The 25,212-nt window shown below is 39.6% G+C and overlaps 1 protein-coding gene across 10 annotated transcripts in view; it reads right to left on the bottom strand.

Moving 5' to 3' along the window:
* Positions 1 to 25,212, bottom strand: part of LOC140496238 (microtubule-associated serine/threonine-protein kinase 4-like) — a 475,527-nt gene that overhangs the window by 285,737 nt on the left and 164,578 nt on the right. For all 10 annotated transcript variants that reach the window (XM_072595744.1, XM_072595762.1, XM_072595752.1 and 7 more), the window contains one exon: positions 5,402 to 5,433. In XM_072595744.1, the coding sequence (XP_072451845.1) occupies positions 5,402 to 5,433 (32 nt within the window). The remainder of the gene's footprint in view (positions 1 to 5,401; positions 5,434 to 25,212) is intronic.

The raw sequence follows: 25,212 nt of genomic DNA, 5'->3' as shown, positions 1-25,212 counted from the left end.
CTGCATCTGTTTAGGCACCATAGAAATAAAAGGTGTTGCTTTCATATGGATAATCAGTAGGCTTTACAATTTTAGCAGAATAGCTCCATTGGTCATTTTCATATTGCTGTTTGTTCTGATTTGCTGTGTGCGAATTAGCTATTAACTTTCCTATAGTGTAATATTGGCAATCTTTCAAAAGTACTTTATAGGCTGTAATTGGAGTTAATGAGATTATGAAAGACAAAATATATATAAATATTGTAGTTCAAATGCTTCTGAAAAAATTGTAATTCACATTATTCACAGTTGTTGTGTATCTACACAGAATTTATACTTTGATACACACACACACACACACAGGATCATGACTGTCAAAGTGGCTTTACTGCATAAAAGGTGATGGTCCTCGCCAATATGATGTTGGTCATTCAAACTGTGAACTCAGAACTAATGATAAATAAGATAGATAAGACATAATAGAAACCTGTAGTAGGTCATCACTATTATCTACAAAAGCTCAATTCTCATGATCTATGTCCTCCAGTCATACCAGTGATAAAATAAAGTGCCTCAGATGAAAAAAGTTTTGGATCCTTTTCGAATTTCACCAGTTAAGGAAAAGGTCAACCATGCACCAAAACAACAAATGACAAAAGTCCTTCTCTTGGAAAACAAAATGCAGCACAGGCAATCATTTTCAGGCTTTGTTAACTTACTCTTCCTGATCATTTATTGGCACAAAAACATGCTGCATGGTATTTTCAGCCATCTTTCCATTCATCCTAGTCTCAGGTATAATATAGCACGCGCGTGCACACACACACACAGAATTACCAATAACCTAATGCTTCTCATAACAAGGGGACCCCAAAATCATTTCTGGTTTCAACTGATTTCACTAGAATACAAATTTACTGAAAATAACATTCAAGTATCAAATACATGACTTTGTTAAGAACAGGCTTAGCCATTAACCCAGTGAATGGTATTTGACAGAAAGGGCAAGGAGGAATAACAGAAATAGATTACATCACATTGAAACAAAACTAAGCATTGAAATAATTGCAAGCTAACATGGCTTAAGGCCATTATAGTGGCCAACTCACAATGCTGAGGCTTTCCTTTCTAAGCAAAATCACTGCGAATGCAATGGCTATAACTGAGTAAGTTACCCAATATGACTTGTTAATTAAGGTTAGTGTCAGCTTCCATCACCAATGCGGAATAGAGATAAAATGTGTCTGCTGTAATCATTATAGTCAGACGGCCAGTTTTTGAGCTGCAAAGCCCAATCCATTTAACTATCGGCTGGATAAGTCACAACCACATTGTCATCTAATGATTACAATAGTACTTGAACTTGGAATGTAATTCGAATACCCCAGAGCACGATGAACAGAACATCTTACCAGCACAAAGCAGAGAAATGGAAAAGTTTTGTTGTTTGTGCATTTTGATTGGGAGGGGCAATGCATTTTGAATCTACAACAGGTTTTTAATATTGATTCTCAACTAGGTCTGTAAAATAGATAATAGATTAATAAAACAGTCAGTCATTTCTGCACCGGCTAAGATTGCTCCAGTCGCTATAATCATTGAGGAAAAGCAGTCTCTGTTTCTGAGAAATTGACATCAAACAAGTTGCAACCCAATTTATTTGAACTGATCAAGAGACACTGAAAACACCTGTGTTACACCTATGAAAAATCATAGGATGTTGAGTCTATAATGTACTGACTCAGAGACATCAGTGCTATCAACTAAGCCAAGCTGACACATCATAAAACTAAATGGAATGGTTATTTTGATGGTTCTAAGTGTGGTTAAGTGGGAGCAGCAAGGCTCTCATGGATCACTTATAACACACGGTCCAACTCCTGGGAGAAACAGATTCTTGTGAAATCGATCAATGTCACCGACAATCAATGAAAACCACTAATATTCACGGATGGCCTCCACTCGATTTCATAAATGCTATGCAGCAAGTAAGCCCTGTGAAAGTCACATAATTGAACAAATTATCTGCAACAAAGTAGGTTGCATGCTGTAACTTGACATACTATCCATATCAGAAAATGTTCACTTAAATTGTTCTATTGGCAAGTTGAGTTGGCATAACAGGCATGTAATGTACTGTGAACATACTTCTGTACTAAACACAGAACTTTTTTTAAAAAAATAACTTAACCACTTCCAATGTTACATTCAAACTTGACAGTTCAGAGGAGGAGTTACCAAGCACAATGCAAACTGGGCCCTGAAGCCACAAGAACCCCATTCCTAGGCTTCTACATAAATTAAGTTAAGGCTTCAGCTCGAACATATGTCCAAGAGAAAAACTTGCTCAGGAAATTCTCCTAACTTGGTTCAAACATACGTCAAATGAGGACTGACAAAAAGCAAGGAATGGCATCGATGAGATACGTATGGGTTAAACCGTGACAGCAGAAGCTCCTTCTAGTGGCAGAAAAGGTGTTTGACTTCAAAACAAAACAGTTTTTGGGAAGTTCAAAACTGAACTCAACATTAAGGCTTAATGAGATGATATTCCTATCAAAGGTGTTATTCACCACAATATGCAAAGCACATAGAAATAAAGGGTTTTTGGACAGAAAAAGCCGAGAAGACTTCAACAAAATTCATTCAGATCATGCAAATTCATCCAACCATCTCTCCAAACACCAGTACTTTATCTCCAAGGGCAGACAAAGAAGGAAAAATCCGTAATGTATTTGTGAAAAACATTGGAAAACTCGTTTGTAACTCCATGGTTACACATGATGCAAAGAGAGGTTACTTATACAAAAGACTGGACTTTTGTTACGGAGGTGAGTAACGCAGAACAAGAAATTTTGTCAGCATTAAGGGCCCTGTTACACCTAACTTTTTACAGTGGAGATGAGGCAAGATAGAGTTGGGCCCACAAGCAGACTATAGGCAAGTATGGGGTGCCAAGACCGGCTGGTTAGAACACCCACCTCAATTCTCCAGGACTTTCTCTCAATAGCTTTAGAAGCTGTTATATTCTTTAATCTTTACCACACTTCCAACTTTGCAATGCCAACACATACATCAGCTCCCAATTTGTTATCCCTGTATGCCACCTCCATGGTCACTCACCAAGTATACACGTGGAAGAGACCTCATGAGCCATATGAAGATGGTTAAAGACAATCTTTGAACAGTTTGATAAAAATCTCACTTATATAAACTTGATAATGAAGAAATGCTTCCATTCAAGAAAACGGTCTCTTAAATCCAGAGCTTAATCCATCACGGAACCAAATTTTTATTCAGTGCCCACAAAGACAGCTCATCCTTCCATAAGCTCATTAATATTTCAATCAAACTGTCAACTCAAATTGCTGCTAAGGTATATTCTGTTGGACATTTGGCCTAGCAGTCTCAACAATTTCCACTAGAACACTAGTTATTAAGAAATACCAAAAAGCACTCCATTGAAGCTGTGGAACAGGAATTGATGCATACTGCTGTACCAGATGGTCTGTCGATCAAAGTAGTCCAACAGATTAACTTAGTTTTAAAACTATCTGAAATTGTAAGCCTTTTATTCAAGTTTAAAGAACTGAGGATTTTTTTTAAAAAAAGAGATCATGATAATTAAATGGACCTTTTCAAGCTTGATGACTGTTTATGCCTATACACCTTGATTAATGATTTCCATGCTGTGGATTACGCTGTCAGAACAGTCAAAATGGATGTGATTTGAATTTGAAACTAATTTGACATGGCCTTGCTGAACTTGTCTTTCCAAATACTGCTCCCTTGCCCATGAAAAAAAATTACATTGTTAGGAAAATGAACAAGACCTCTCCACCCAAGTCCCATTTGCTACTTTTAAAGGTTATAGGAGCTGTCCCAACTCCGTGAAAATCCAGCCCCAAGTCTCCTTCTTTCTTTCCGCATACCTATTTTCTTCTCCAGGCCTCAAATTCCTTAGGAGCACATGACTTCACAGAATTGACCATCATCATCCATTGATTCAGAATCGAATAAGACACATACCACACTTCACCTGATATATCTCCAAAACGCCAATTGCCAAAAATGTATCCATCCCCCTCACCATGGGTAAGCTATTTAACATGTTTAACATTGTTTATATGAAGAAGCTGCATTGTTAGTTAGTGTGATCATCTTTTCTAATCGAAGAGTTCAATCAACATTCATGCTTGAGCTTGGGCTAAACTTGATCATTTAAGGATCCAGTTCATCTAGAACCTTGCTTAACTTAAATACTGCAATAAATTACCTTTATGTCTGCAGACTACCCAACATAAATATTCCTAGCAGTCTGAGCTTTTTTGGTAGCTCAGTTTGTGTCTCATTTAATCAATCCCTTTCTTCCATAGAGATGGTCACTCTGTGTTACAGTGTCGAAAACAGGGGTTGGTATCCACTGCCTCAAGCTTTACATTAGAATCATGTCTGCACAGGTAGCAACAGCTTACAGGTATTTTCCATGAGCAATCATTACAAGGGACCATTTGTAACTCCGTCAATCCCCATTACACAATGGCAATAGTGCAAAGCAAGAACACCAAAAGCTACTTCACTTCATCCTTCCTCCAATGTTCAATAATTGGTGAGAAATAATTTGAGAGATCAATTTATCCATTTTTAAAAAATAAATAAATGTTTTCAAGATGATACTGTCAAAGCCAGATTTGTTCTTCACCTCAGTTGTTGTGAGAAAGTGGAATAGTCTTGCTCTTGTTTTCTCTTGCTAGTTAACTAATCGTGTATCGCTGACAATTTTTGAGATTAATTTTATTCGTCTTCCTGATTACACCAAGTATGCAAAACTGGCAGAGACCATGAAAAATGCCTTAGTTATCAGGGGTCAGCACAATGAATGCGTGGTTAATAACATTGAATGTACACACAGATGCCACATTACTTTTGCTAATTGGACTGTGGATGTCGTTTTATTTGTTTCTTTAAATAAAACCTGTCATGCAAGCATCTATGAAAATATACAGATATGACTGAAGAAATAGGCCATGTAGCCGAAACCATCGAAGTTAGATGCCCCGAAGGAAGAATGTGGTTTAACACATATTGCTTATTAACAAAATAGACTGTAATGATTTAATTGCAACCAACAAGTACAGACTAACCGAACAATGGCTACCTCATCAAGCATTTGCTCTGTAGAACTGTATAAACAAAACATGCATTAACTCCTGAGCCACTCGTACAGCACATTTTGAGATTGCCGTGCAGAGCAATGAGCTCATCACAACAACAAAATAATAGGCTTATTTGCATAATGATGCCACAAAAGGTCAAAGCTTGAACTTCGTAAAATAATGCCTTCAGAAAATTGCAACCATTGCATCCAACTAAACAAAAATATCAAGACCATTTCTGCAGGATGTAAATAATCTCTACTTACAGACTTCCTCTGCGTGGAAGGCTCAATTCTTTCTGTAAAAGAAAAAGAAAGTGGTAATTTAAAGCAGTTATAGCATTACCAGCTCGGTTGTTTTTGACACTGAAGATCAATAAACTAAACTGTTCTGTTTACAATTGAGGCTGTAGTGATTGTAATGAGGTCAGCCAGTTGGATCTCATTGAATAGGAGTTCCCTGATTGGGGCAGTTAACCTGGTCCAATCAGGGACCCCTGGCTGATAGGTATAAACAGGAGTGTCAGAGGTTCTATTCACTCTGGGTTGACACTGAGGAAGTTGGACCAGTGTCAAGTACTATATATGTATAAATAAAGGGTAACTCTGTGGCGGCATACCAGCATCTGGGGATTCATTTTCAGAGGGTAACGGCTAGAATCCAATCTCAAAATTCAGCATGAGTGTAACATGCTCATTTAGTGTTTTATAAACTGTATACCTTGAGTGTGCAGCTAATGCATGGTTGTCAGCAATATTTTAATAAAACCACTATCCTGTTTCAGTCATGACTTTTACTTCAGTATTTTATGTCAAAACTACTTTGAAGAACCTGCTGACACAGTCCACGGCATCAGCAAATGGAAGTTTTAGCTCTCCATTTGCTTAACCTCTCTTTATGAGTACATATTAAAGTGAGTGGACAAAAAAAAATCATGCAGCATGAAGTACTTCCCACATTTTTAAAGACTGCATTAATGTAAAAGGCTTCTTATAGTGGTACATTCCAGACTAAGAAACTCCTGGATGTGAACCATTCTCTGACCTACAATGCGCAGTCTCAGCTTTAAGCTTGGTAGAGGGCTGTGATTGTAGTAGTTGCCCCATTGGATTGGAAGCAGAGAAAAAAATAACATCTAGGGTGCTGTTTTTTATTGCCATCTAGTGGTTTCTGCTTGAATGTGCACATTGGAGTGATTTTCCAGAAGGTTTTAGATGCTCAGTTGAAAACAAAACAATTTGAAAGCCTGAGGCAGGGAAGGTGAAGCATGCAACTAGCTAAGTTGACCTTGTTGAGAGCCAGCCTAGAGTTAGAAGTCCAAATGACGTCCCCCTGTACTGTGAACATTCAGTTCAGCCAATCCTTTTCCTACCACCATGATCAGGCAGAAGACAACAACTCTTTGGTTGAAATCAAATGCTGGTTTGTGTTTGGTTGAAACTAAACACAAATCAGCTTCTTCACAAAAGCAGAAGTAGGGGGAGAAATGTAGAGGAGGAAAATAAGGTGAAAAATCTTGAGTCATACCATAATGTATACATCAGTACATCTAAAGAGCAATATGCGATCACCAATAAATGCTGGCCCAACTATCATATCCTCATCCCATAAGTGATTCAAAAAAAATTGCATTATAGACATACCGAAGTACGAAGGGGTTCATTCAGTTATCGCACCTTCCTAGTCCCTCAAATGTACGTAAATATAGCCTCGCCTAAGAAAGAGATGCCTTGGGTATGTTTCTTCTACATATGTAAAGAGCATATTCAGAATTGAACTGGTCTAGTGACGATGTGTATTTTAAAATTTTTGTGAATAAAGTATATTTTTTAAATAAAAACAAATCAATGTGGGAGATAATCAGAAATACAGGTCAGGAATCCTTTATTTTAAAACCTCAGCACCAAAGGTTTTCGGATAAAGGATACTTTCAGTTTTCTGATATTTTCAGTTTTGGGCTCTTTAGAAAAAGAGCTTCATGTGGTCCAAATGGACCTGAAAACAGACCTAAAAGGAAGTTTCTTGCCAAAGGGCCCAAACGCAGCGGGTTCGTTCAAGCCTGCTTTCAAAAGACCTTCAGTGTGTAGATCTTTTTGGCTTTCAGACATGCAGAGAAAGGACCTGTATACCCACTACCACGAGGGATTCAGTCAGAAATTATATATATGCATCACCAAAAGGTTGTTTCTGAATGCTTCCATACAGGGCCATACATCAGTTTATTCTCAAATATCAGGAATGCTGAAATCATCAGGATGTGTACTGGGAAAGATGATTCAAATCAACTGAAATTAGGTTCAGACAGCTATAAATTAAAAAGATGGATGGCGAAAGAAAGCCATTGTGGAAAGGAAAGAACTGCCATTAATCAAATTTTAAAATTTCCCACAGGCCATTGGAAAATGGACACAAAGATCGCACAAGTTTGTAGACTCACGCTGCTGTCACAACAAGCTGTGTCCATATAATTATAGAAAAGCCAGTCTCTGATTTTGTCTCAGCATCTCCTTTCAGGTTATCACAGGATCCTTGAACAACATTAGGCAGGGACCTGCCAGAGAATGCATCATGCGGGTGACAGGTGCCACCCTCTTTCATAGAGCAGTAGGGCTCATCCATGTGAACATTACCCCAGAGACCGCAAGATTGCTGTATTTATCAAGCTGTTGGATGCTGCAACGTCATACACTGAACATACAAAAAGGATGCCACTACAGATGTGAATTTCACAATGTAAAATATCTCATTCATTTGGCCTCTTGAACAGTGACCCAATTCTTCCTTTAACAATTCCACTTCACCCCGGTCAGCCTCAAAAGACATTCACCATTCTGAGTAAAGTACTGAAGTCTCAACTTGTTTGCACTCTTTCTCTGTCCAAGTTCGATCTAATGCCTTTGGTTCTACAGTCTGTGGAAATCTCATATAAATAACAGGAAAGAGACCATGAGCCTGCCTACCATGATATGGTGCTATCATCACCAATCCATCAGCAACCCTCCCAGAAACCAAATAGCTAATAATCCCCAAGGCAGAGTGAAAAAACAAAATTTAGGTCAATTTAGCAGAACATCGAGACAAAGCAGTGGGAAACAGATACTGTCACTGGTGCGTAATCCAGAAACCCAGGTTAATGGGGTCAGATCCCACCATGGCAAATGGTGAAACATAGAAGATAGGAGCAGAGTAGGCCATTCAACCCCTCGAAGCTGCTCCGCCATTCATTGTGCTCATGACTAATCCTCAAGTTCAATATCATAATCAAGCCCTCCCCCAATAACCCTTGATCCCCGTAGCCACAATAGCTATATCTACCTCTACCTTGAAGCACAATGTTTTGACCTCAACCACTTTCTGTGGTACTGAATTCCACTGGCTCGCTACTCCCTGGCTGTAGAGATATCTCATCTCAGTTTGAAAAAGCTTACCTCCCCCAATCGTTAAACTCTGACCCATGGCTCTGGTCTCCCCCACCATCAGGAATGTTAACTATTACCTTATTAATGAAATGAATAACGTTATTATTATTAATTATTTCTTTGTTTCTTTACTTATTCTATGAAGATAACGCTTAACCTTTTAACTAAGTTTTTGAACCTGCACACCTTTGAACTTAAGATGGTGCCGTGTGTGGCAACATTAAACATTTTCATTATACTCCTGTACTTGAGTACACGTGATAATAAAATCTAAATCTGACATCCTTCCTGCATCTAACCTGTCTAGTCCTGTTGGAATGTTACAGGCTTATACGAGAGACCCCTCATTCTACTAAAGTTCAGTGACTACCATCCAAACCGACTCAATCTTTCCTCATATGTCTATCCGACTATCCCAGGAATCATTCTGGGAAATCTTCGCTGTACTCTCTCTGAGCGTCCTTCCTCAGGTAAGGAGACCAAAACTGCACACAATTGTCCAGTCATGGCCTCACTAATGTCTTATTTAATTGCAGCAAGACATCCTTGCTCCTGTACTCAAATTTTCTTGTTATGAAGGCAAACATACATTTTACCGCCTTACTGCCTGCAGCACCTGCATGTTTACTTTCAGCAACTGATGCACAAAGACACCAAGATCTCAATGAATATACTCCTCTCTCTATTTCATAATAATCTGCCTTCCTATTTTTGCTACCAAAGTGGATAACCCCACACTTAACCTGGATTATACTGCATTTGCCATACACATTTGCCTACTCACTCAACCTGTCCAAACCACACTGCAATATCGCTACATCCTCTTCAGCTCACCCTTTCATCCAGCTTTGTCACATCTGCAAATTGACATTTTACATTTAGTTCCCTTATCTAAATCATGAAAATATTAATTAAACTGAAATTTAATAAAGCTAGAATTAAAACTAGTCCAGTGGAATTCATGAAACCATTATGTTATGTGAACCATTTGGTTCACTAACGTCCTTTAGGAAGGAAATCTGCCATCCATACCCGCTCTGGCCTACATGTGACTACAAACCTCAGCAATGTGATGGACTCTTAAATGCTCTCTAAAATGTACTAGCAAGCCACTCAATGGCATGAAACCACGACCAAAGTCTGGTAAAAGGAATGAGTCAGACAGATGACTCTGCATCAACCAAGACACCAGAAACAACAATAACACACAAATACCACTGTTGATTTTACAAAATCCTCCTTACTGATACGGGGGCGGCTTCTGCTAAGGTTGACAGAGCTGTTGCAGAGACCAGCGAAACATATGACATGTCCCTCTAAAGGAATTATATTTTCCAAACAATATCCCAGACACCACCATTCCTGAAACTGTCCTGTTGATGGGAACAGAGATGGTGTGTACAAGTGATGTATATTTTAAGAGGGAGCTGCTCTGGGAGTCTTCAAAATTGATACCAGACCACAGGAAGTCACATGCCATCAGGTCAAACAGGGACAAGGAACCTTCCTGTTGAATACCACTTACTGCTCTCACACCCAAATTGATGAATTCTTGCTCCTCCATGTTGAGGATGCACTGAAGATGGCAAGGGCAAAGGAACATAACCCATTAATGAATCTCTCACTATCAACATCCTGAGGGTTATAATTAAATAGAAACTAAAATGAACCAGCTGTACAAATACAGGGGCTACAAGAGCAGGTCAAAGACCTGACTTCTCAAAGTCTGTCCTCCATCTAGAATGTGCAAGTCAAGAATATAATACTCCCCACTTGCTTGAATGAATAAAACACCAGAAACACTAAAAACTCAACATCATCCAAAACAAAGCAGCCAGTTTGATTGGTACCCCCATCACTCCCTCCACCATTAGTGCATAGTGGATGCAGTGTGTACTTTTTTTTTTACAAGATGCACTGCACCAACTCAGTATGGCTCCTTAGACAGCACCTTCCAAATCTGCGACTGTTACCACCTACAGGTCAAGAGCAACAAAACATGGAACCAACTGCCTATAAGTCCACTTCTAAGTAACACCATGTTGACTTGAAATGGTACCCTCCATTCCTTCACAATCCACAATATGCCAAGATCCCTTTCTATTAGCAGTTAATTGTCTATGATTATTTCCTTTCCCTAGTTTCCTTAGAATGCATTTATTTACATTAAATAATTTCTTCCACTTTAGCCTGTTTCCTGCACTTGAATATATCTGCTTCCTCCAAATCTGGTGTCATCAGTATTGTAATCATGAGTCATGACTGGTATATCAGTTCGCCTTTAAAAGACATGTTCATGATATCTTTGCTGTATCATGGCCTGAGGTATAAAAGATCTCCTACTCACTCTTACTCTAGAATCACTTGAAGCATGGCATGCTACTAAAAGTTAGTGTCTAATCTGTTATTACAGCTACTATGCACAAATAAAATGTTATTGGATTCAAAATCACAATCACTCTTCAAACCATAATTAACATACCTCGATTCTTATGCTTTAGGAGATAACAGGAGGATTGCCATATCAGGAAAAAGCACCAATTAGAGGCAAACTCATCAACTGGTAAACTTAAATCATCTTATTTTGTGCCCTTAGCTATAAATCACTTAGAGTCATCGAGTCAGAGTCCTACAGCATGGAGACAGGCCCTTTGGCCCAAACTGGTCCATGCCGACCAAAATGTCCATCCATGCTCATCCCATTTCCCTGCATTTGACCCATATCTGTCTAATCTTTCTTTATCTATATATTTGTCCAAATGCCTTTTAAATGTTGCTAATAAACCTTCCGCTGGCAGCTCATTCCATATGCGTACCACCCTCTGTGTTAAAAAAAAGTTGCCCCTCAGGTTCCCTTTTATTCTTTCCCCTCCAACATTAAACTGATGTCCTGAGGTCCTTGATTCCCCAACCCTGGGAAAAAGGCTGAGTGCATTCACCATATCAGGAGAAGCATGGATTTTATACTCCTCCATAAGTCTCCCCTCAGTCTCCTATGCTCTAAAGAAAAAAAAAAGTCCTAGCTTGTCCAACCTCTCCCTATAACTCAGACCACGGAGTCCTGGCAACATCCTTGTAAATTTCTTCCGCACTCTTTCCAGTTTACATCTTTCCCATAACAAGGTGACCAAAACTGAACACAATGCTCCATGTGCGGTCTCACCAACGTACAATACAATTGCAACATAACATCAGCTTTCTTCACTGCCCAGTCTACCTGTGACTCCACTTTCAGAAAACTGTGAACCTGAACACTAAGATCCCTCTGTTCCACGACACTCCTTAAGGCCCTACCATTCACCAATGATTCATTATCTAAAAGGCAATTTTCATGGCATTGACTCTTTCAGCAACCCATCACTCAACATAACTGTACTCACAACTGCCTTTGAACCTCTTGACTTCAATCAAATTTCCATCCAATGCCATGCCTTCCTGCCTGTGTACATTATATCTCAATGTGCTTTCGCTTTTTGACAGTTCAGTTTCTATAGATCACTCTCGTAAACCTAATCTTTCCATTCTTGTGGCTCAGTTCAGACCATAAAGGATTTGGCTAATCATCCATGATCACACCATATGCTAAAATTTGTATCTACTCAGAGCCACAAATACATATAATGTGTTGAGAGTAAGAGAATGAATTTCAGTTACATTTGATCCAGTAGATCTGTAATGCAACCAGGCATTAATGTTATAAAGTAGTACAGCTCACACTAGTGGCTGCAATCAGACTTTTTTTCTCAGCAATGTACTTTTTGTTTCCCCCCAGCAACTTTGATATAAAATTCCATCTGTTATTTGAAATTATTCCTTTCCCTTCAGATCCTCTTATGCAAGAGCCAAAAGGAGCATTCCAGCTTCTATCTGAAGGAGACTCAATCGTGACAATTAAGTGCTGTATTTTTCAAAATTTAAATTTCTATTAAGGAACAATACATGCTAGAAGCTTGATTTTTCTTAAAAAAATCAAAGATTAAAATATAGAAAGAGACCACTTGCCCCATCATGCCCATGCCATCTTAAAAATGATCGACCCTGCCTACTCCCCGTTTCCAGAATATACCTTTAGCCCTGCAGATTACCACAACTGAAGTGCATTTCCAATCACCTTTCAAGTCACATGAGGGCTTCCACCTCTACTAGTCTTTCAGGTAGTGACCTCTACTCCTCTCTAGGTAAAAAGCTTTTTGTTCACCTTCTCTCTCATCTTACTACCAATCACTTTAAATCAACATTCCTTGGTCAATGACCTCTTTCTACTAGGCCCTTTCCATTCATAGAGTCAGAGATGTACAGCACAGAAACAGACCCTTCAGTCCAACCCATCCATGCTGACCAGATATCTTAAACTGATCGAATTCCATTTGCCAGCACGTGGCCCATATCCCTGTAAACCCTTTCTATTCATATACCCATCCAAATGCCTTTTAAAATGTTGTAATTGTACCAGCCTCCACCACTTCCTCTGGCAGCTCATTCAATATATGCACCACCCTCTGCATGCAAAGTTGCCGCTTAGGTCCCTTTTAAAACATTTCCTCTCACCCTAAACCTATGCCCTCTAGTTCTAGACTACCCCATCCCAGGGAAAAGACCTTATCTATTTACCCTATCAATGTCCCTCATAATTTACAAACCTCTATCATGTCACCCTCAGCCTCTGATACACCAGAGAAAACAGCCCCAGTCTATTCAGCCTCTTCCTATAGCACAAATTCTTCAAGCCTGGCAATATTCTCATAAATTTTCCTGAACCTTTTCAAGTTTCACAACATCCTTCCTATAGGAAGGAGACCAGAATTGCACACAATATCCCAAAAGTGGCTGGGTTCCTTACCATTTTATACATCTCAATAAATCAGGCCATAGCTCCCACTGTTCCAGGGAATACAGCCCCCGCCTAACAAACCTTTTTTCCAGTCCTGGCTTACAACTTTGTAATAAGATCCTTATACAGTAGTAAAATATTAGGTAGTCACAAAGTTCTCCGTACTATCCTTACACAAGTCGATATCTAACTGTAAATTTTTGTAACAATGTGGTTATGCTGCCACTTTCAGACAATTACAAAATGGTTATAGGTACAGCAAAGATCACAATAAGTTTAATCACAGGGATCAGCCCACAACTGTATGTTAAACGGAGCTTTGAGATACCTGAGGAAGACCCAAGTAACTCAATTTGTCTACAAACATGCTCCATATTAACAAACAAGATAGGAAGACGCAATGACCCAGTAAATGTGAAAGATATCTTTGTTTAATATTTGTTTAAATTAAATTTTTAAATGCATTTACATTTTACAATGGCCTGACCTTGTACTGCATTAGTGGTGCTGGAAGAGCACAGCAGTTCAGGCAGCATCCAAGTAGCTTCGAAATCGACGTTCCGGGCAAAAGCCCTTTATCAGGAATAAAGGCAGTGAGCCTGAAGCGTCTTAAATATGAACACTTTCTTTCATAGTTTCTCTCAGCCCGACTTGCTGAGCACTTCCAACATTTTGTTTAATTTCAGCTTTCCAACATTTGCAGTATTTTGCTTTTACATTACCCTCAAAATAACCAGAAACAGTATAGAAGCCTTGGACGCTCACTTCATAAAAGCATGGCACCTGTAACAAGATTTCACTGCTGCGTTATTTCATATAGCGTGTCAGCCTACTCTAACCAGTTTAAGTTTGGGAGTGTTGCTCAAGAGATGACTTCTGGTAGATATTCCATACTGCTTATACGTCATAACGTGCAACATAGATTTAGGAGAAGGCAAATTGCCCACAGGATCAGATGAAAATTTTGTACACTTTTACTTGAAATTGAGAAAATTAAATATTAGTTAGACCAGAGGACTGAGCATCACATGGTGTGCATCACCATAACTGACAGAATGGTCAATTTTAGCTTATCTAAATTAGCTCCTAAAAATGCCTACCTTAGAGTGAAAAAAAAGGTTTGCAACTGCTTACCCACAAATTAGAGGAATTGAACAGAAACTGGAAAAGTAATGGTCCATCATCCTCCTGAGATGATTTTTTTTTTTAAAAATTGAGCAATTTGTTCACAACGTAAATCACACGGACCACAAAATTCCCAGAGAGGAAGAGATAATCATTTTTCACTAGGTTTGTTCCAAACCCAATAATGCTTTGCTTGACTGTTCATAATAAAAGAACAAAGAGAACACAGTGATAACTGCTCCAACTTAACATTCTTAATTGGATGTCATCATCACCTCTACAATTATTGCACAAGTAGCACTTTAGGTCTACTTTTAAAGATAAATGAACGCTTGTTTTATTCCACTTGGTTTTGTCACTTTGATGGATCCCATCATGGACCAGGATTCTCCCAAAAGCATTATCTGAAAGTAGACTGACTTCTTTCTGCACTTTTTGGGTCTGTAACGTAGCATTACAGTGATTAGAAACTTGCACAATTGTTTTAAGATTATTGTTCGCCAATTATCTGCAGAAGCCACTATGGGTTCTTTAATTGTCAATCCTGAAGTTCAGATCATCCTCATCTTTAACACATCCCCTTCATCACCTCAGGGCCCTTAGACCTCAGCAACTCCCTGTGGTGATATACCCTGCCCTTATTCTTTGGGTTGTCATCAGATCTCCAACCCCTTGACATCCCCTTCATCTACATTGGCCCTACCCTGTGAAACTAAAAACTTAAACTCTTCCACTCTCTTACTTTACACACCACCTTTAAAATCTTACTCAAATGTATCTTTTTCAGGTCATGTTTTTCAGCGTTCCACTATTGCTTGCATTTATTTCTCCTCTGTGCAACATCATAGGATGTTTACTTCATTAAAGATGCTAAACAAGTACAAGATCTTGTTTAACAATATCCCCACCAGCTGTTTAATGCCACATTGCACTATTACCCTGTGTTTAAGATTGTCCCAACCTCACTGATAATGTTTATATTGTATGTCACAATGCAGAAAGCAAGCGGGAGAATTTAAGCTGAAGATCGACTCAAACTCGACATTTTACATAAGCCCTAGTAAACACCGGAAAAGGACTTCACTGAATGGTGTGGCTGGAGGCCATTTTAATCTCTCTGGATGCAATTATCAATGATTCTGCTGCCTACTGATGAAATCACTGCAGTAAAAACAGATCGTTTTACCAAGCAACCAAATTGCAAATTGCAATGCAGCTTATTAAAGTGGCAATACTTTATTTGAGTTTTATAATATGCAAGAAACTTTTAAGTATAGGATAGCAGGAATTTCAACCAATATGCTGAAAGAAAAATTGCAAGATTTGAACTTTCAGACATTTGTGAAGTTTCATATGCAAGAATACAGCTTTTAAAAATTCAGATATTCACACAAAATTAAATGCAAAACCTTTAAGCAAAGGCAGTGAATCCACTTCAAAAGCTTCATGTCCTTGTTTCTGCAAAGGATAATTCAGTGTTGATCCTTTTGTGAAATGTTTCATAACAGTGTTCAGCACAGAACCACATCAAAAGAAGTCAACACTATAGCGTAAGCAGTTGAAATGACTGTTTATAGGATTGTTGCAGTGCCTGAAAACTATCTGGATTGGGGATTATTCAATGCCATAGGGTTTGTGGAGAAATAAGTACACAGCATGCATGCAGGCAGTGGATACAACATAAGAAAAATGCACTGATACAAAACAAAGAAGGAAAAAGAGGAGAGAGAGAGAAAATGCAACAGTTGACTTTAGCTCCAGGTTAATTTGGCTGCCTGTGGCAGCTTTCCACAGTTTATGAACTGCAACAGAAGTACAACACTACATCTGAGCTGTATTCAAGCAGAAACTTTCCAATGCTCTTCACATGTTTCACGTTTTAGCCATGGCTCCCAACTTTGCAAGCCAATTTCATCAGTATCTAATATCTACAACCTTCTTTTCCCAAGTGTTAAAGGTTGACCTATTACTTCAAACTCGAACATACACATTTCGGTCTTTGTGCTGGGCACATCAGTTGATCTTCTAATTGTGCTGCAATGAAGATGTGGTGAAGCATATGTACAGCATCGAATTCAGTTTTATAATAAATTATTTCAGCCAGTGCTGAGTGTTATGTCTTGCTATTTTGAAAGCTACCTTTCTTTACCAGTGTCTTAGGAATTTAGTTTATACTGATGTATTTAATACTTCTTGTTTTATAAATATCTCACTACCAGCCCCTAAGCAACAAAACACAAAGTCTCAAGTCTGGTTGGGGCTTGAAATCAACATTGTCTGTTTACCTTTACTTCCTGTGTTATGTACAATGTTTCAATACCATATAAATGTAACACAAGTATACTTTTGTTATTTTTATTAAAGAAGCACATAATTACCTGAGTGTTCTTAAGAATACCAGCTTTGTATTTTGGAGTGAGCCTGAAGAGGTCACTGAGGTTCAGTTTCTGATGCTGTTCCCAAGGGGATATAAATCCAAGAAACATTTTACTTGCCACCACCTCCGCCCTCCCCAAACCCAGGATCCACATACACAATCTTCCAATTACAGGGATTCTGGCATACCTCCGAGTGGCAAGTGGTAATCTGAGATATGCTGAATTGATTACAGAACAGAAGGAGCCAAAATAATTAAAATAATTTTCCATTTTCATAGCACTGCAGTTCTTTTCCTTCCTCTTTGGCTATATGTTTCTCCTACCTTTTCACAAGTTCATTTTTTGCCTTGATGACCAAACGTCAAGTGTTATTTTCCTGACCAAAGTAAAATTGATGGTATAAAAAAAATTTGAAAAAAAAAATGACTGTAAAAACGTTTAGGGAAGAAAAGGCAACTTTTAGTTCTTCCAAACATTGTAAACTGACATTACAGCAATTTTCCTTTTTGCCGTCAAACACAAATGCACTTAATTTGATGAGAACTACAAGTAGTTCTCCTAAAATGCTGTAGATGCGTTCCAGTGAAACCACACTTAATAGAAAATGACTTCATAGATATAATGGAGCCTATGAGAAAAGTGGGGTTGGGGGCAGACAAGAAAAAAAAAACCCTCATGATTGCTTAGAAATCACCCAAATGCCTGACACAAAGTGTAACACATTCTGAGTGAAGGTTTAAATCATATTTATTAATGAAACAAAAGTATATTTAACACAGTAAATTGAAAAAAAAATGGAAGAAAGCTGCTCTCTGTATAGTACATCTCACAGAAAGCTGTTCTGTCAGCAGATGACAATGGCACAGGGGCAGAACGAAGCACATGAACCAATACCCGTTGGAATTACACTATTGCAAACAGAGGTAAGCCTTCTCAAAAATACCATTCCCTAATTCTTCAGCGACGTTATAGCCAAATCACAGTGCCGAAACACATCTTTCCCAAGAACAATCTGCACTCTCTTTTGCATGGCATGTGTGAGACCACATGTCATATGACTAACAAGCACACCATTTCCACTTTTGAGCATTAAACAGCTACATGGGTTCCTCACCATATTCTCCTGTCCACTCTCACACAAGGACACAATATATTTTCCAAAATAGCTGCACAAAAAGATCAACATTAAAAACATGAAAAATAAAAAAAATTGAATCTGTTCACAAATGTATATCTTATCCTCGAAATTAGGTTTGAAAACAGACCATTCATGAATCTTTTGCATGGAAACAACTTTCAGGAACCTGTTGATATAAAATCAGTGTAAGGATGGGGCAATATTCTTCCTGTCCAAAGGCATAAAGGAATTTCTAGTGTAATTGGAAAGGAAAGGCAAAGAATGTCATTGGTGATTGTATTTTAAGAAAAGACAAAGTAATTCACTGACTAGAAAGAATTTTCACACATCCTGAGGTAGTGACAAACACTATAAACCTGCAAGCTCTCTTCCTTTCTCCTTTCACTAAAAATCCAAAGTCTACGACATAGCACCAGATGGCAATGTCTCCAGATAACTTGATATATTTCTTGCAACATCACCAAGGCACAGGGTCTCAAAACCATGTCTGAAAACATTAAATTTACTCGACACTATTTTGGTTCATCTTCAGTTCCACGTAAAAGGAAGATATAATCTTTGAATTTTAAACTTTAAGGCATTTATCACATTGACCTTTTTAGAAAAGACATGCTTCCCTTTACTTCATATTTCCAAACTGGATTCCGTTTCTGACTATTCCTAAATAACTACCACATTATTCAACAGTTCCAGTACAAACTTTAAATACAGCAAAAGCTGCAAACTAAATGGGATAGTTTTAATTCTGTCAAAAAGCTCATTTCTCCCATAAAGTTGCATATGTCTGGTCTTCCTCCCCCATTGTATACACACAATAATATATGTGCAGCAAATACCTTGATGCTCATTTATCTCCGTCATTGATATTTGCTCCACTTGGTACATTCCTTACTACAGTTTCTGCTTCAGCAGCCAAGGATGTGATGTGTAGTGAATGACTGGGAAAAAAAATATTAAATATTGGGCAGTAATGACATTCACATCCACCTCTTGCAAAATTTCACACTGCCACTGTCATTTTTATAAATTACAAGTGATTAGAGCGCGCTTAGGGACTAGACAAAGTAATCTGCAGCATTGTGCTATGCATCACTGATATATAATTTATATAAATCCTGTCTTTTTCAACTGAAAAAACACTTTATAGAAATATCACAGTATTATAATTATTTGACTGAAAGCCATTTGCTTCATTTAACACTATACAAATGAAACTCTTAATTACTAATAAATTCAATCATCAATCAATAAAATTGGCTTGTTGGTTAATTGATGCACCACAATTTTTGTCTACAAGAATAATCTTTGAATTCTTTACAATTTATGCCTGCATAGTGTCAATCACCAAGGATCTGGATTAGTGGTGCTGGTAAAGCACAGCAGTTCAGGCAGCATCTGAGGAGCAGTAAAGTCGACATTTCGGGCAAAAGCCCTTCATTCCTGATGAAGTGCTTTTGCCCGAAACGTCGATTTTACTGCTCCTCGGATGCTGCCTGAATTGCTGTGCTTTTCCAGCACCACTAATCCAGAATCTGGTTCCCAGCATCTGCAGTCATTGTTTTTACCTCAATCACCAAGGAGCACATGTCACACCACTTAAAGAGAAAGACACTAACTGGGACAAGAGGGACAAAGGGAAGAGTTGGATTTTGAAGTATCTTTCAAAAGAACTGAGACAGACAGAATCTAAACATTCTAAACACAAAGTAACAATGACCAAGTAAGCCACAATAAAAGAATGGAAACTGCAGGAAGGAAACCTAAAGCCAAATAAGCTCAAGACAGAATTTTGAGAATCCATGTTCTGACCCATGTTAAATACTCAGGCCGCTATTTTGATTCAAACTATACTGGGGGTTGACGATTTTGAAGGAGTCAGTTTTTTTGACATGCTTAGAAGGCTTCCATGGCAAAAGGAGACGGTCCACAGTCTTTACCACACCAAAACAGGTCACCCTGTCTCAGATTCAAAACACAGACCCATATCAACACCAGTCTGCCATTGGAGCTGGATATTGCAAAAGCTTCCAAAACTGGCTTCCAGAATTTAAAACTGAAACAGTTCCGGTATAAATGAGTTTTGAAAAGGCTATTCAGTACAAAAATCAAATTAGATGTCAAACTAAACCCAACAACTGAAGTCTACTCCTTCATCTCCAACATCATCTTCCTCTCCCAAATCCCCGAATGCAACACCGTCCCCAAAACAGATGCAACTGTGACAAAGATAAACTTTCCCTTCTCCTTGATCTGTCTTTGATATGGTTGACTGCACCATTTCCACAAAAGCCTCTCCACCATTGCTCAACTAGGTACTTGGCTCCACTCTTGTTCTTCTGATCATAACCAGGTAATCAGCTGCAGTGGCATCTCTTCCTATCGTCTCTTCAGCTGGTTCCATCTTTGGCTGCTCCAACTACTCATCTTCATGATGCCCATTGACCACAGGCACCTGAAAACATTGCGACAACTTCCACATGCACACTGCAGACACCAGGCTCCACCTTACCAACACATTTGCCAACCCTTCCACTAACTCAGAAATCTCCGACTACTTATCCGATATCGACCGTACAGTACTGGATGAGCGGAAATGTCCTCAAGTAAACACTGGGAAGTCTGAAGCCATTGTTTTCAGTTTCCCTTACAAATGTGGCTCCCAATCACAAGATTAAAACATTCTCCTAATAATTATGCAAGGCCACTCAGAATACTCAAAACAATGAAGTTAAATCTGATCTAGAGATTAGCTTTCAATGATTTGTCTGCACTACCATTAAAAATGTCAAATTCCTCTTTCACACCATCACCTATACCCATACTTGCTTCAGTTCCTCTGCAATTGAAACTCTCTCCTTCATGCCTTTTTTACTTCTGGACATGATTACTCCACCTGAGACAAAAGTGAGGATTGCAGATGCTGGAGATTAGAGTCAAGATTAGAATGGTGCTGGAACCCACAGGTCAGATGGCATCCGAGGAGCAGGAAAATTGAGTTGGAAAATTTTCCAACTCCACCTCAGTCCTGGGTGGCCTTCCACATTCTAACCTCACTATTCTTAAGGTCATTCAACATTCTGTTTGTGCCCTAATTCTCATCATATCGCACTGCAAAGGCTCCTAAATAAACCAGCATCTCGATTCCAAAAATTCTCAACCTTGTTTTCAAATCTCTCTATTGTGTTACTCCTTCGGTCCTCTATAATCTCCTGCAGCCCCATAATCTTCAGAGAAATCAGCACTTCTCTAACTCTGGCATCAAACATCTACAATTTTAATTGCTCCACCATTGGTGGCCATGTTCCTAGCCAGCTAGGTCCCTCTCAAACTTCCAGTTGTCTATTTCCTTTTCCACAGCTTTTGGTCTGCCCAAGTATGTCCTTATGTAGCCCAGTGTCAAACTTTGTGATAGCACACACCTGCAAGTGCCTTGTGAAACTTGATGCTCAAGGAGCCATACAAGTAAGCAATTCAAGTTGCCCTGCTGTCGAAAAGTTTGATAAAAAGAGCAACAGAAGTTCACAGATGACAAGCAGGGTGACTTTAATTTCCTTACTGGAGCGAACAGCAACTCATTTAAACTACAGTGTGGAGCAATTCATAGAACCTTAACAGACTTGGAGTCAATGGGAGAAGCAGTGAGCTGTTTAAATATAATATCATTGAGGGGTGATGGATGGACAATATTGGGAAGCAGATTGATGATGAAGCTCTGCGGTACAATACAAGTGGTTAGTCATTGGAGCAAACAGTGTTTCAGCAAAGAAAATATCTGCATCTGGAAATACAAGAGGAGGAGATGAACTGAGTATGTGACAATGAGTTATTAATAATCACGCAATGCATTATTGTTAATTGAAATGGCCTTTTCCTGCCCTTATAAGTGAGTGAGAAAAGGTTAATCTCAGTACAATGTTGAGGTCACAGATTTCACCCATGTAGCCATTCCCTGAAGGAAGTAGCCAAGTGCAAACAAAACCTCAAACTTAGCTCTTCAAAACTGTTTTAACACTGTAAAAGGGAAAAGAACAATTAATCTAACCTCTAACCGATTAATCCTTTCCATGATAAGAGACTAACTGCCTTTAATAGAGGGGGGTTTCATAGTTGGAACCTCACAGTGACATATACCTTTTTTAATTTGCTCCTGGGACATTGGCACTGTTGGCTAGCCAGCATTTATTGCCCATCCCTAGTTGCTATTGACATGCAGTTCAGCTGATTTGAAGTCATACAACATGGAAACAGACCCTTCGGTCCAACTCGTCTGTGCTGACCAGACATCCTAATCTCACCTAATCCCATTTGCCAGCAATTGGCCCATATCCCTCTAAACCCTTCCTATTCATATACCCGTCCAAATGCCTTTTAAATGCCGTATTTGTACCAGCCTCCACCACTTCCCAATTCCATACATATATCACCCTCTGCATGACTCCCCTATCCTGAAGGGAAGATGTTGCTTATTTACTCTATCCATGCCCCTCATGATTTTATAAACCTCTATGAGGTCATCCTCAGTCTACAACACGGCAGGGGAAAAACAAACCCCAGCCTATTCAGCCTGTCCTTATAATTTAAGAACGTTCCAGTCCCAGATACATCCTTGTAAATCTTTTCTGCACCCGGTCAAGTTTAACAACATCCTTCCTATAGAAGGGCGACCAGAACTGTACACAGTATCCTAAACGTGGCCTCACCACTTCTTGAACACTGCAGTTCATGTGCTGTAATTAGACCCAAAATGCCCATGGGAAGGGAATTCCAGGGAATTTGACCCAGCAACAGTGAAGGAAGAATGATCTATTTCCAAGTCAGGATGGTGAGTGACTTGGAGGGAACTTGCAAGTCCCCATGTATCAACTGCCTTTTGCTGTCTGGATGAAAGTGGTGTTGGGGTTGGAAGGTGTGGTTAAGCATTTTTGGTGAATTTCTGCAGTGCATCGTGTAGGTAGTAGCAGCAATGTGTGTTGAGTTGGTGGTGGAGAGAAAGAATGTTTGTGGATGTGGTACCAATTGAGTAGGCTGGATAGTGTCAAGCTTGAGTGGTGTTGGAGCTGCACTCATCCAGGGAAGTGGGGAGTATTTCATTACACTCTTGACATGTCTTGTAGATGGTGGACAGGTTTGAGAGAGTCAGGTAGTGAGTTACTCACTGCAGTACTCCTAGCCTCTGACCTGCTCTTGCAGCCATATAGTATTTATATGGCTAGTCCAGTGAGCTTCTGGTTACCTTAAGGATGTTGAGAGTTGGGGATCCAACAATGGTAACACCATTGAATGTCAAGGGGTGATGGTTAGATTGTCTCTTTTTGGAGATGCTCACGGCCTGGCATTTGTGTGGCATGAATGTTACTTGCCACTTTTTAGATTAGATTAGATTAGATTAGATTAGATTAGATTACTTACAGTGTGGAAACAGGCCCTTCGGCCCAACAAGTCCACACCGCCCCGCCGAAGCGTAACCCACCCATACCCCTACATCTACATCTACATTTACCCCTTACCTAACACTATGGGCAATTTAGCATGGCCAATTCACCTGGCCTGCACATCTTTGGACTGTGGGAGGAAACCGGAGCACCCGGAGGAAACCCACGCAGACACGGGGAGAACGTGCAAACTCCACACAGTCACTCGCCTGAGGCGGGAATTGAACCCGGGTCTCAGGCGCTGTGAGGCAGCAGTTAAGCTTTGACATGATTTAAACATGGACTGCTTTAGAATCTGAGGAGTCATAAATAATAACGAAAATTGGGCATTAATCAGCAAACACTCCCCACTTCTGACATTATGGCCTCAGAGAAGGGTAAGATGGTGCCACTATTCTCTAACAGGGACCTAGAGGTCCAGGTCGAGGGGTTAGTGCAATGGAGAGCAGTATATTTCCTGGGTCACAGCCCGGGTCAAAGCCGTCTCCACAGTGAGGAGGAATGTCCAACAGTGTTGCAAGAAAGTCAATGCCCTTGTCCATTCTGCAAGGGACAGTGCCACCTCTTCACTCTGCAGATGTACATTTCTGCTACTGTACTCACATCTCCCCAAGTTTCAGGCTGTACCACTTTCATTATTGCTTGAAAAATTATTCTTCAATTGCCCTTAATGCCCACCACCTCCTCCCCGCAACACATAAACTAATAACTCTACGCTGCCTTTCAATTTAATTGGGATACGGTACCACCTTTGGACCACCAACACGTGAGCTACCCACTTTTGCTCAATCCCTGCCTTTCTCTCATTCCAGAATAAGACAGGCCACTGCAGGGCTGAACAGGCCTGGACAGATGGAGGGCTTCCTCAGCTTCTGTGAGAGAGTGTTGAGCTTCGCAGGAGGAGACCAGGATTGCTCCTGCAGGGATGCTGAGACATGCAAGTTCTACCAACCAAGTTAGTGTCAAGTCTTCACTCAATTTTCATCTTCATCAATCCTGCTGTCAGTGACACTCAGCGCACACCACTTCTAACTGGCCACGGACCCTTCGCTCTCTTATCTTCAGGAACGCCAGCAAGTTCACTGCCAACATCCAGCTCCCCCTGAAGCCATCTCATTGGTCCCGGAGGACATCTAGCTTTGTGGCTGGTTTAGTCGGAAAGAATGCTGAGTATTAGTGAGGTGAGTTCCAGCATTAATAAGGCGTCCAACACACCAAAGTCCCTTTAACTGGCAACTCTCCACTGCCGAGTGAGAAATTCACCTCACCGCTCAGTGAAAGCAGAAAAGATGCTTCCAACCTAGAACTAGGCCTCACCACAGCCCTCATCATTCAGACCAGTGTAGGATCCTCCCTGTATTTATCTACCCCCCAATGAAATACTAAAAATTGAGGTGAGCAAAAAGTCATGTCCTGCATGAATCATGAACAAAATTGCTGGAAACAAAGGTCCTGTCTACTTTATCATAAAAGGCTACCCTTAGCATTTCCAAGGCTTTCCATTTTTGCTACATAATTAAACTATTTTGCCACATCCTGCAAGTTAACCTTTAGAGAATCCTGTACTAGCACTCCCAGATCCCTTTGTACCTAGGCTTTATGAATTTTCTCACCGTTTAGAAAACAGTCCATGCCTGCATATTTTTTTCCAAAGTGCAAGACCTCGCATTTGCTCACATTGAATTTCATCAGCCATTTCTTGGACCACTCTCCGAAACTATCTAAATCTTTCCGCAGCCTTCCCCACCTCCACA

The sequence above is a fragment of the Chiloscyllium punctatum genome, chromosome 2 (assembly GCF_047496795.1).
Source record: "Chiloscyllium punctatum isolate Juve2018m chromosome 2, sChiPun1.3, whole genome shotgun sequence".
In the NCBI taxonomy this organism is placed as follows: domain Eukaryota; kingdom Metazoa; phylum Chordata; class Chondrichthyes; order Orectolobiformes; family Hemiscylliidae; genus Chiloscyllium; species Chiloscyllium punctatum.
The sequence above is the reverse complement of the archived record's forward strand: the minus strand, read 5'-3'. Positions and strand labels throughout refer to the sequence as shown.